Source organism: Clarias gariepinus, chromosome 4 (genome assembly GCF_024256425.1).
Source record: "Clarias gariepinus isolate MV-2021 ecotype Netherlands chromosome 4, CGAR_prim_01v2, whole genome shotgun sequence".
In the NCBI taxonomy this organism is placed as follows: domain Eukaryota; kingdom Metazoa; phylum Chordata; class Actinopteri; order Siluriformes; family Clariidae; genus Clarias; species Clarias gariepinus.
The window spans coordinates 12,160,689-12,174,411 of NC_071103.1; the positions used below are offsets into that span (position 1 = coordinate 12,160,689).

Consider the following 13,723-nt stretch of genomic DNA (forward strand, 5'->3'; position numbering starts at 1 on the left):
TTTATTATATTTAAATTTTGTTTTTTGTGTTTAGTATATATAGATAATGTTAATGGCTGTTTGTCACCCCCTTGTGGCTATTTACAAGAAATGACGTAGGTCCCGGGGATTTTTGGGTAGATTCAGAGACCAGTAGTTACCTGGATTATAAAGAACTAAAAGACATACATACATACTAAAGATATAATAAGACTTACTAATTAAATTAATTTCTGTTTATATATATATATATAACTATATAACTTTTTTATATTTATATTTTTATACTATATATTTATTATAATTTGTGTCCCACTGTGACTGTATGGATGGTCCATTTCATGAATATTTTAAATTCTTTCATTATTTTTTAAAATTATTTTTATTACTACTCGTAGTAGTATTGCTGTTGTCTTATTGTATGCCATGCGTACAGTATTGTATTATAATTATAACCAGCCGATTTCTCCATCTTGTTAGTGAAACAACTATAACGTGCTAAAGGGCGGAACCTGAATGTGACGATCTGAGATAAAACCGGTAGATAATTACTCTAGTACTTTTCCTGTAGACTGTGTGTTTTATTGACCTGCTTACAGACCTGCCCACTCGTGTGCTCACTCTGTTCACTTCTCCAGCCGTTTGCTTTCTAACTCGGTTTAATCGACACTGTTCTCTTCATTTCGGGTCACATCAGTACAAATCTCTCTGTATAGACACTTAACTTACTGAGAAGCGGCGGTGGAGCTCCGGATCTTTCCTGATGGATTTACACGTTGTATGTTGCACTCTTGTTCTGCTGACATGCACAGGTGAGCACTATAATACGCGTATAGTTATGAAAAATAATAGATTAGTAAATGTAGCGGGCATTTTTTCAGTATTAAAAAATAATTAAACAACAAAGTCTAAAGTCAAAGCTACAAAGTCTCTCTACCTACCTGTGTCCTGTCTTCATCCTTCTCCTCTTCTTCTTATTGTTGTTGTTATTGTTGCATTATATGTAAGGTTTTTATTTTGTTTTTTTGTGCCTGTCATATTTATTTCTTCACACAGGAGTATGTTTTGGCCGAGAGCTGATATTACCTGAGGGAATAAATAAAGCAGTTGGGGAGAATGTGGTGATTACCCCAATCAGTATTCCTGATACCACACATATTTATATCAAATGGAGCTTTAACACAGACATCATCATTCTTGCTGGACCTCCTGATAGTATTACAATACAACCACAGTACACTGACAGAGTTCATCTGGACACTAAGACTTTAGCTCTGGAACTCAGGACCCTGACTGAGAGTGATACTGGACTATACACTCTGTCTGTAGACACTACTGAAAAGTCTTTCACAAATGTGACCTCACTGCAGGTGCTTGGTGAGTAAACAAAACTGTCTTTTTATAAAACTGCAGGAAGGTTTATTATTATTAATATTATTATCATTATTATTATTATTATTAATTGAAACTCCATCATATCATCAGCTGAATCTGAATATTCATCTTTCAAATTGAAGTGCATTTTCATTACTATTCTAATCAAGCAGTAGATGGTAAACATGCATTGGATGTTTCAGCTGATTCAAAACAAAGTGTTATTTAATTCAGTTGTTTAATTTGATTTAACATTGATACAACATTTAACATTGTATTTAAATTAAAAGCAGAAAACTCAATATAAATTTTATGGCAAACAGAAAACTATAAAAATACAGAAACTGTAGAACGTTAGAATCACTTTGGTAACAGATTTCTCTAATGATTATATTATAAATAAAGTGATACACAACCAGTGGGCTACAACAGTTGTGTTATTGTCCTATTTGCTTGATCGACTTCCATACTGCATTACTGCTATAGTAAAGTAAAATCCCCCCCTTTTGAGAGCTTAATGATTGATAGCTTAACACCGGTGACTGGTGCCCACATAAAAATCAGTAGTTCTATAATATCAGATTGACTGTTGTAAGGGTCAGCTGGCAGGAGGGGTTTTTAATTTAATTTATTTTCTTTCAACAAGTGGTGTCAAAAGTATTCACGTTCATTACTTGGGTAGAAGTATAGATATTATAGGTTTAAAAAGACTTCTTTAGAAGTTAAAGTATCAACTCAAGCTTTTTACTTAAGTAAAAGTGTAAAAGTACTGGTTTCAAAACTACTTAAAGTATAAAAGTAAAAGTAACGTGAGGGGGAAAAAAGCAATAAGGATAAAAGCTTAGGCTGGGCCTCGGGCCTATACTGTATACTGCACCAACACCTCATAAAAAAAAAGAAAAATGTGTTGTTGTTTTTTTTGTTGTATTTTTTAACGGCCATAGTGGTTTGGGATACTGTATATGGCCATTTAAAAAGGAATGCATTTTAGTACAATGCAAATACATTAAAGAACCATATATGTGTACCACTGAGCATTAACATGTTTTATGGAGAAGAAGATATGATAACTAGTTGCCTATAAATATTTTAATGGTGCAAAAAGTCAAACTTCAGACACATGTCATCGATAACCTTTATTGGAATGTAAATGTACATCCAAGCTTAGCTGCAGGAATCTGTGGGGGCAACATACAAGAAAATTAGTGTACCCAGGGCAGGCTTAGTAACAATTACCCTTGTATGGTTGTCTACAATAAACATTAGTGCTCCAAATAATCCAAGTGATTGATCAAAAAAAAAAAAAAAAAATATATATATATATATATATATATATATATATATATACATATATAATTTCTGTTACCTTCCTCGCTGGTGCTTGGTTGTGACATTTCGCTCGTATCTTGAGTCTTTATCATGAACATCTTCATCTACTTATCACAACCTTATCAACCAAAAATGCGATTTTATTCAAACGTCCTTGCTGGAGTGTGTGACGTGACGTCATGTGCAGGTGCGATGGATCGCGTACCAACCAATAGGGTGTCGGAATGGTATGTTTATACTTCTCATCTAACCACAATCAAATTCGCTCCATTACTCCAGTAAAGTATACGGTAGATACCCAAAATTTATACTTAAGGAAGGTAACGAAGTATTTATTACTTGACACCTCTGCTTTCAACATACATTTTTACATTAAAACATAATTTTTTTACATTTCAGTTTTATCTTTGTCAGTATTGTTGAATGAAATAGTGATTACTGTCTAAAATCATGCCAGCTAAAAGATATGGTACAGTGATTATGCTTATGTTATCACAATTAGTATTCAGATCATATTTGTACTGTGTCCACCTGAACCATGTATTATTTTTTAATCCCCAGTGCCAGCCTCTAGTGTTACCATAACACAAAGTAACACAAAGCTGGTTGAGTTTAACAGCACTGTAAGTCTCGTCTGCTCTGCGTCTGGCTCGTCTCTTTCATTTATTTGGCTGAATGGCAGCTCTGAGGTAACAGCAGGGGAGCGAGTTCAGCTAACAAACAGCAACAGCAATCTGACCATTACCAGTGTGATCAGAGGTGACACAGGTCCATACCAATGTGAAGCATCCAACAGTTTCAGCAATGCAAAGAGTCCTTCATTGAGCCTCACCATTTACTGTAAGTTGTTTTATATCATGTGACTTGTTGACAGTCACTCTCTTATTATTCAACAAACCTGCCTGATATACTTAGTCTCCACAAGACTAATATGGCTCTGAAGCAGTAAATATGGACTGTTCCATTACAGATGGTCCAGAAAATGTCAAAGTTGTAGCAGCTCCAGTGGGACCTTCCTACAGCTCTGGGTCAAACCTTATATTGACCTGTTCAGCTGATTCCAGTCCTGCTGCTGAGTTTCAGTGGGCTGTGAATGGAACAGAGCTTGGTGAAATGGGCCAAGAGCTCAGACTGAGCAACATTCAGAGCAATTATACCGGCAATTACAACTGCATGGCCCATAACAAACAGAGCCTGAGATACTCCACGTCTGAACCCATCGGCATCACTGTACTAGGTGGGTTATAATTTAGTTATTGAATTCATGTGCAGCAAAAAGCTTGATCCACTAAATTAAGCTAAAACCTTATTTATTGTATTTAAATAAAAGGCTGCTTAATCACACTTTTTAGTTCTATAGGTGGAATGTGGAGAACGCTAGGGCTAAATAATTTTAAGACAATCTGGAAAAGAAAAAAACAGATCTTCAGTGATGTACAGTATGAAGCTGTGGAACGTTATATATTTACATAGGTGCTGTCTATTTCAAGTAGACATTTACTAGACTGATTTTAAACCTGGTCCAGTATGATTTTATGTTGTTAAAATTCTTGCTATTAAATTTGGCAGAAGTGTGCTTCATTTACTTTACATCAGCATAAGAAAAATCAAATTCTGGATAGATTTCTTGGTTTCTTGTAACCAGGTATACATATATTAAAAATATTAAATTTATTTAGGTTATCATTAATTTCATATTATTGTTACAGATGTGGCCATTAAGACTGCGCGTGATTTTCCGTGAGATGCCGCAATTTGGCGCGCCATAAGCAACATTTGGGAATTTAAATAAATGTGTTGTGCTTCAGTGAATATCCGCCAGATGGCGCATGGAAGGACTTTATCTAAAAGCCAGACCAAGTACGACAGAGAATTGTGTATAATTATTTAGCCTAAAACAATATTGTTTCCAATGCTGAAGCAAACATGAATTTACCTTTGTTTTACAACAGATCTTTCATGATGAATGTGTGTATATGTGCTTCATATTATTTTCATAAGGATGAAATGAGATGCCCAAATTCATGCATTGAAATTCATAGTAAGTTTCTTATATAATTTTTGTAATGTCTTAACAGGGACAAAAAAATAAAAGAACTGGCAATGCCTCTGTTTAAATGGTCTTAAAATGTAATTAATTTAATTACCTGATAGTAGGCTAATCAGGTAATATGATGTGTGATAGTAGACACAAAAATGTGTCGCCATCATCTAAAGACATGAAAATTTTATCATATTAAGTAAATATTATTTTATAAACATGACGTGCTTCGGGCTTTTCATCATGTTTTTTGTTGTTTGTGTCCAGCATTAAATAATTATTTCATCCACTATTTGACCACGGCTGGGAATAAGAGCTGGAATGTGATTGTGAATTTATGACTGAAATAATGCTGTTCTTTGCCGTGCGGAAACCCGCAGCTCGTACTTTCACTTTACAAAAAGCAGCGTTTTAATCAAAAGGCTGCTAATCGCACACGATTTGTCAATAAAAATGCAGACATTCTCAGCCAGATATGCACCAAAGACAAATACATGTACTGTATATAGACTACTTGCGTTGTTTTCGCACGGGAAGAATTGTGTGTGCGTGCACAGAGAGTTTGTGTGTATCCACGCGCGCTTTTCAGGTATGTGTGTATGCACGGAGAGAGTTTGTGTGCGTGCGTCTCATATTTTAATGTAGACATTCATATAAAATGCACATTCTTGATACTTGTTGATAAGTGTATGTGGATAAGTTGATAAGTGTATGTTATCAAAGTATTTGTAGACATATAATTAGGAAAAACAAATGGAAATTAAGGATGTCTTGAAACATAATGCAGTAACTCTATTTATTTGAACACGGTAAAGGTGTTAATGTTTTGTACATTCCTTTATTCCTTTCTGTTTGTGCTTAGGTTTCACTGTCTTCCATATACATATACATATTTTTCGGACAACAATGTTCCGGAAGCGATATTAAATAAGGAGAATACACAATTTTGTTTCAATACAGTTTTATTAAATATAGAATATTTTTATGTTTTGCTGGCGAAATACATTTTAGGCAGAGACGTCTGCTCGGTCTTGTTAAATCGTTTTAAACCCCCCATTTCTGCGAATTTCCCCATCAGCAAAACAGGTTTGGAAACTTCATACCTATTGTGAATAAAAGGTCTGGGGGGTCTGGGTGTCACCACGGAGAGCGCTGTCGCGTTGTATTCAGAGAATAGATTTAAACAAAATCATGTTTGCTTCAGCATTAGAAACAATATTGTATTAGGCTAACTTTATTAAAGATTATACACTATTGTATTCTTTGTATTCGTCTTTTTGCGCACACGCAAAAATTTGAACAGAAAATAATAGTAGGCTGGTAGGAACGTTATTTTCCATATAACTTAAATGGCTGAATGAAGTTAAATATACACAATAAATTAATAAATGCGTTTGCTTTACATTTGAGCACTCATTGAGCTTTTTCATTTTATATAGTACCATATCATATATTTGTGTCTAATACTGTTTTATTTACATTTTACAACATTACATGCAGTTTGTAAGTTACTTGCGATTGTACTTTTAAAATGTAACCGACGTATCTACAGTCTAAGAATATTTAACTACTTCAGCAGTAAATGAGAAATTTGGTCGGTCTGGCTTTTAGGTAAAGTTCTTATTTGATATAATTTTATTATTTAATTAATTATCTTATTATAAATATGATTCTTATTCTCTATATTCTATAGTCCTTCAGAGCAAGCACTGTGTCAGAAGATTCTGCGGAATCTCTTCTCACCTTTCATTCACGATAGGTGTGAATTTATCAAACTGTGTAAATCAGACTTAATAGTTGGATTTTATACCTTTCTTTTTATTTCCTGTATGGACAGTCGCATTATGCTTTCTCTAGGTTGTTATCTCTCTATATATTCTCTAAATATGACTTGAATAAATCGGCTCACATTGGAGCGCGCTGGCGTGTTGGAAAAGCCAGAGTTTATCTATCGAGTAGCCTATATAAGTGCGAGCCGTGGGTTTATACACACCGATAAATGAATTTTAGATGGATTTTAAAGCATCTTTTTTAGGCCTAAATATTCGTTTTAATTAATGGCCAGGTGTATTACGAAGTTGTTTTCTGCACGGTGTATCTGCACGGAGAGATTGTGTGTGTGTCCACGGAGAGTTGTGTGTGTCCGCGCGCGCGTCTCATACTGTACTGTAGGTGTGTATGCACGGATCAAAACGCTGCCTTTTGTTAAGGCTGTGGGTTTATACACGCAGATAAATGAATTTTAGATGAATTCTAAAGCATTATGGCCTAAATATTTATTTTTATTTATGGCCGGGTGTATTACGAAGTGAAGTTGTTTCCTGCACGGTATATCTGCACGGAGAGATTGTGTGTGTGTGTGTGTGTGGGGTTTTTTTTTAATTTATTTTTTTTATTTTATTTATATAGCTATATTGTGGTCATTGTCTCAAAGCAGCTTCACAAAGATGAAAGAAATTCATAAAAAAAAAAAAAATATATATATATATATATATATATATATATATAAAATAATAATAAATTGTGTATGTGTGAGAAAAATGTGTCAAGATAATTACGAGATGAATGAATGAAATTTCTTTGATAAGCAAGCCAAGGGTGACGGCGACAGTGGCAAGGAAAAACTCCCTGAGATGGTAATAGGAAGAAACCTTGAAAGGAACCGGAATCAACAGGGAACCCATCCTCATCTGGGTGATAACAGATAGAGATGATATAACACCATGTGTGTTATGCAGCTGAAAGTACAGTACAATATAACAGAAATTCTTTAAATTAACATGAAGTCCAGTTCAACATAGGGATGAGTCAGTAGGTGCAGAGGGCAGATGGGATCTGGATCACTGGGAGCATAGGAGCAGGATGTGTAGCTCGAACCATAATAAGGCAGAATTCAGCTGGAGCTGGTCCTTCTCTGGATGCCTCAGGATCCTCGCAGGGTTGGCCTTTGTCTACTGAAGCTGGTACAATCTCCGGATGCCTCGGGATGGGTAGAAAAGTACAGAACAGATGAAGAGAATTAGCGTAGTTGCCATTCAGGATAGATGTACTAAGGTATGAGGTTATGGGATGAGTTACGCGTATGCCAGATTAAAGAGATGCGTCTTGAGTCTACTTTTAAACTGGGAAACTGTGTCTTAGCCCTGAACATTGTCTGGAAGGCTATTCCAATTCTGGAAATTACAAGAAGTCCACAGTTTTGTGATCTTAAGGAGCGTGGTGGATTATTGCGTTAGGTATGTGGGAGCTAAACCATTTAAAGCCTTGTATGTAAGTAATACTATTTTGTAATTAATTCTAAACTGAACAGGTAGCCAGTGCAGGGATGATACTATTGAGGTTATATGATTATATTTTCTGGATCTGGTGAGAACCCTGGCGGCTGCATTTTGGACTAACTGAAGCTTGTTTATTGAGGATGCAGGACAACCACCTAGTAATGCATTACAATAGTCCAGTCTGGAGGTCATGAATGCATGAACTAGCTTTTCTGCATCAGATACGGATAAGATGCTCCTAAGTTTGGTGATATTTCTAAGATGGAAAAAGGCTGTTTTTGTGATATTGGAAATATGATTTTCAAAGGACAAGTTACTGTCTAATATTACGCTCAGGTCTTTTACTGTTGAGCTAGTAGTAACAGTACATCCTTCTAAACGCAGGCTGAATTGTGAAACCTGTTGTGTGCTGGTTTTTGGGCCGATGAGTAATATCTCTGTCTTGTCTGAGTTTAGTAAAAGAAAGTTATTGGTCATCCAATCTTTTAGGTCCTGGACACACTCGGTTAATCTAGACAATTTAGGTAGTTCGTCTGGTTTTGTTGAGATATATAATTGGGTATCATTAGCATAACAATGGAAACTAATACCATGTCTTCTAATGATGTTACCCAAGGGAAGCATGTATATTGAGAACAGCAGAGGTCCTAAAACTGACCCTTGTGGGACCCCATATTTCACTGGCATTACACCAGACAGTTCTCCATTTAGATCTACAAAATGGTTTCGATCAGACAGGTATGATCTAAACCATTTTAATGCCTGTCCCTGAATACCTATGTGATTTTGTAAGCGATCTATGAGAATATTATAATCTATAGTGTCGAATGCAGCACTAAGATCAAGCAAGACTAGAATTGAGGTGCAGCCTTGGTCCGAAGCTAAAAGCAAGTCGTTTGCAATCTTAACTAGTGCGGTTTCTGTACTATGATGGGGCCTGAAACCTGATTGAAATTCTTTAAGGATGTTGTTTTCCTGCAAAAATGTGCATATTTAAGCTGATACTACTTTTTCTAATATTTTTGATATGAAGGGGAGGTTTGAAATTGGTCTATAATTTGTTATTTCATTTGCGTCCAAATTAGATTTTTAAAGAAGCGGCTTAATAACTGCCAACTTGAAAGGTTTAGGGACGTGACCTAGATATAATGAAGAATTAATAATGTTTAAAAGTGGCTCTCCAACCGTATGCATCACTTCTTTCGAAAATCTGGTTGGGATTGGGTCTAACAGGCACGTTGTTGAATTAGCTAAGGTGATAAGTTTATAAAGCTCTTCCTGTCCTACACCTGTAAAGCACTGAAAAACTAAATGTGAAACTTTAGGCTGAACTAGATTATGAGATACTATTAGAGGTTCCGTTATTTTCTTCCTTATGCTATCGATTTTTTTCATTAAAGAAGTCCATAAAATCTTCTCTACTAAAATGTTGTGGAGTACTCTCTGCAGGCATCTTAGGTTTTGTTAGGCGGGCTACTGTACTAAATAAGAACTTGGGATTGTTTTGGTTTCTTGCTATCAGTTAGCTAAGATGCTCGGTCCTAGCAGTTTTTAGAGCCTGTCTATAGCTGCACATACTGTCTTTAAAGGCAATTCGAAAAACTTTTAATTTAGTTTTTCTCCATTTTCGCTCAAGGTTACGGGTTGCTCTCTTTAGGGCGCAAGAATGACTATTGTACCAAGGAGCAAGTGTTTTATTTCTAACTTTTTTTAATCTGATGGGAGCAACAGTGTCTAATGTACTGGTTAAAATAGTACCCATGCTGTTAGTCACTTCATCTAGATCGTCTGCATTTAGCGGTCTAATCCGGCAGATTACTCGTGAATCTGTCTTTAGTAGTTGGATTCATATTTCTAACAAATCGATAACGTGGGGAGACACAGCTAATCTGTTCTACAGGTAGGGTATATATCAGGAGGTGATGGTCTGTTATATCATTACTTTAAGGTAAAATCTCTATATTGGAGACAACTATACCATGAGAACTGTGTGCGCACAGAGAGTTTGTGTGTGTGTTTGTGACGTTATCTTCTCCTTCAAACATGCTTTCAACCAACCAACCAACCCTGGCCTCCTAACTCAGAAGCTATGTGTCATAGCCAATAACTGCTCCTTTGATCTGCTGGTTACGGTGGGAGGTCGACTGCTGATCAGTGTAAAGTAGCCTGTAAAAGCCAATCTCTTCCTCAAAAATAGTGTAAATGTCTGCAACAAACACTAACCATTAAATGTTAAGAATTTAATTAAACACAAATATATAAAATAGATTTCCTTTATACATAATATTTTCATTATATATAAACTCATGCTAGGGTACTTTTACTACGCTGAAGTACCATTTAAATGGTACTGAAACTTTACCATTTAAAACTATTTATTCATTTCTCTTTTATTTGCTTACTTACTTACTAACTTGCTTACTTACTTACTTACTAACTAGAGAATGCTTTAGTAAAGAACTCTAAAACAATGTCAATATGAATGACAATGGAATATTACAGAACGTGCGAGTTGACGCCCATGCACCAATCACTATCCATTAAAATGTTTGATTTGAATTAAAATGGCACTTATATATATTCGTGTTTAATTACATTTTTTAAGGATTGTGTTCACCCATGGGTTTACTGCATAAACACTGTTTTTTGCATTGAGTTTAATCATGTAGCACTTTTAGTATTCATAGCAAAAGCAATAAACCAGCATAAAGAACCCAACGATGTGTTTACAGAAACCCAGCATTTTTTTGTGTACTACAGTACTAATGAATGGACAAAGCGCAATCAAAGCCCTGCATCCTGTCGCGTTGTATTCAGCGAGTAGCGCATATTTTTGTGTTTGTTTCATTTCATGTCTGTAGTTTTATCGATAAATCTGCTCATATCTGCGCACGCGTTTATCAGCCTTTTGATCAAAAAGCCGCACGCGCAACTCACTTTCACTTTGCAAAAGGCAGTGTTTATTGTTTAGTGTATATTTAAAGCACATAAACACAATAAAACAATATTGTTTTAGGCTTTTTGCACACGCGCGGGTGCGTTACAATAATAATAATAATAATAACAACAATAATATGAAATTCCGATCACTACTACTACTAATACTAATAATACTGAATGGAGAAAGCGCAGTTAACGAAGTATCATCATAGAAGGCGAGAAGAAAATGAAGAATAAATACATACAGGGCTTAAAGTATTCCGGCACCGTGCCGGATCTCTGGCGTGCGGCCGTGAGGGAAAAAAATTATAATATTTTAGAGCCTGCGCATGTGGTTTAATATTTTTGAGCCAATTTATTTCACCTACCAATCATATGAGAGGAACGCAGCTTTAACTAACGTTACAAGCCTATCAGAAGCAGAGAAAGGCGGGTCCTTGTAACACGGTATGATTGACACCCATACGTCAATGTCACGTTAGTGTTGTCGAAGAAAAAAAAATGGAGCGCAAGTTTATGAAGCCTGGGGATGATGTCCTAGAAATAGATAAAGGACCCAAAAATAAATGGTGCTGGTCGTGGATTGAAGAAAGTAGAGATGGCGAGCCTTTTGGCAGTTGGTGCAAGAAACTGAGAGAGCCCGGGGCTTGTTTTTGCACGATTTGCTCTAAGAAGCTACTGTATGCCAGCAGCGATAAGAAAGTGCTTGCTTGTCATGATTTAGACTCCGGTCATAGAGCCGCTGCCCGTGCACTCAAACTTACCACGACGTTGCCGGGAGCAACTGTTACAGCTGACACACCGTTGTCGATGACTGACCGTGTCTGCGATTTAAAAATACGTTTGTGCACATTTATAGCAGGACATGATTTGTCATTCAGAATTTCGCTGGCAGAAGACAAAAAAGCGTTAACTAGCCTGTCGGTTTCAAATCAACATACGAGTTACACTCATGGAATTGCATTGTTATTTAAGCACTTTAAGCACTTCCTATTGTTTAGCAGTTTTTTAAGCACTTTAAGCTCTTGTTACTTTATTTTTGTTATTTTTGTCAATATTTGAAGTAAGTCCTTCAAATAAAAAAGTCCCCCCCCCAAAAAAGTTCAGGCTCAGGATTTTTTTTTACTTTAACCCCTGTACATATCAGTATTTACAGTTTGAGCTCGACACGTTTATAAGCTCCGTCGCTTGCTGTCAATGGGTGCCTAAGAGAGAGAACACATTTTCAGCTTCAGTAGACACACAGTACTTCAGACTGAAACACGACTGCCCCCTACAGGTAATGAAGGGCATTTTTACAGCTTGCCGTGCGCAGCCGCGGCAGGTCGCGGGATCCTTTTTCTCGAAACATGCGTTTTTAATGGCCAAATCTGTATATACCGTTTTCTTTTTAACGAGCCGGGCGGTTGGTCACATTTTTTTTTTTGTGCCTTGAGGCGACTTGTTCTCTTTTCCAGAACGCTGTACAAACAGTAAAGAGTTAGGATACAAGTACAACAAAATCTGAATGTCAAATAAAGTCAGTAGAAAAATCGGTAACTAAATAACTACTATATATTATTAATAGGCTTTCTTACCCTTTGTTTTTTGCCCGCACAAATGGCAACATTCTTCGTGGAATAAAACATCTTTGTCTACATGTCTGTTGCTCCTAATATCTGTAGGAACAAAATAGTGTTTACACCAATCACTAACCAGTAAAATGTTGGATTTGAATTAAAATGCCACCATTGTTTACCCCATGAGTGAACATAACCAAATTATAGCATGAACACCGGAACACGATGAATATGCATTATTTATTATTATGCCTACTTACTTACAGTACTTTGATATGTTTGATTTTGGTAATCATTGAATCAACTTGATAACCAGTGAATGCTATTAAATACCACAAATGTTTACCTTGAGGATTTATGAATTTAATTAGACACGAATATACGATTATACTGTGTATATATATATATATATATATATATATATACACAGTATATATATGTGAGTGTGTGTGTATATAATATGAAATATTATATATAGGGCTGCAATAACTAATCGATAAAATTGATAAAAATCGATTAATAAAATCGTTGGCAACGAATTTCATAATCAATTCGTTGTGTCGCACGACGCGGAGACATTTGATTATAATAAATAAAAACTTTAGTTGAGCGCTGAACGGAGTAAACACACTCGTTCTCACGCACTGATGCTAGCGAGTTCAGCACCTCATAGACAGGGCGAAGCAAAGAAAAAAAATATACGAGCGGAGTTAGAGGAAAGATACATAGCAGAGGCTGCTGGGTCTTAGCGCGCGTCTCTTACTGGTATAATCAACATCCGTGCACGCGTGTACTGTTTACTATAACACTGTGACCACGTGTGTGCACGCGTAAAACATATTTTATTTTGTGTCTGTATGCGTGTGTACAGCGTGCGTGTAAAGCAAAAGCAAGTCTCATAAGAGACGTTAAAAATCCACGTTCTCTCTCTGCTCTAGGCTTAGGCTGCTCTTTGGCTGCTGTGTGTGTGTGTGCGTGCGTGCGCGCGTGCGTCACTGGACACCGTGCCTCACACACACAAACCCCGCCTACTTTTGCCTTCACAGACACACACACACACACTCTTTCTCTCTGCTCTACACAGAAACACTGCTCTGTCGAGATTCTTTTCAAAGGTAAAGTGCAGGTTAATTTGTTTTATTTTTACTTTACAGCAGTGATTTCATTAATGTGTTTTTAAAATTAAATTTGGTTTTCGAGTGTTTTGGAATACGAGTCGCTTC

At 36.2% G+C, this 13,723-nt stretch overlaps 1 protein-coding gene across 1 annotated transcript; it reads left to right on the top strand.

Moving 5' to 3' along the window:
- Nucleotides 1–433: 433 nt before the first annotated feature.
- Nucleotides 434–4,535, top strand: LOC128520026 (carcinoembryonic antigen-related cell adhesion molecule 5-like). The gene is made up of 5 exons (XM_053494037.1): nucleotides 434–791; nucleotides 1,036–1,356; nucleotides 3,244–3,522; nucleotides 3,653–3,919; nucleotides 4,392–4,535. Exons 1-5 carry the CDS (start codon nucleotides 743–745, stop codon nucleotides 4,424–4,426), a joined length of 951 nt encoding a protein of 316 aa, XP_053350012.1. The 5' UTR covers nucleotides 434–742; the 3' UTR covers nucleotides 4,427–4,535.
- The last annotated feature ends 9,188 nt before the right edge of the window (nucleotides 4,536–13,723 follow it).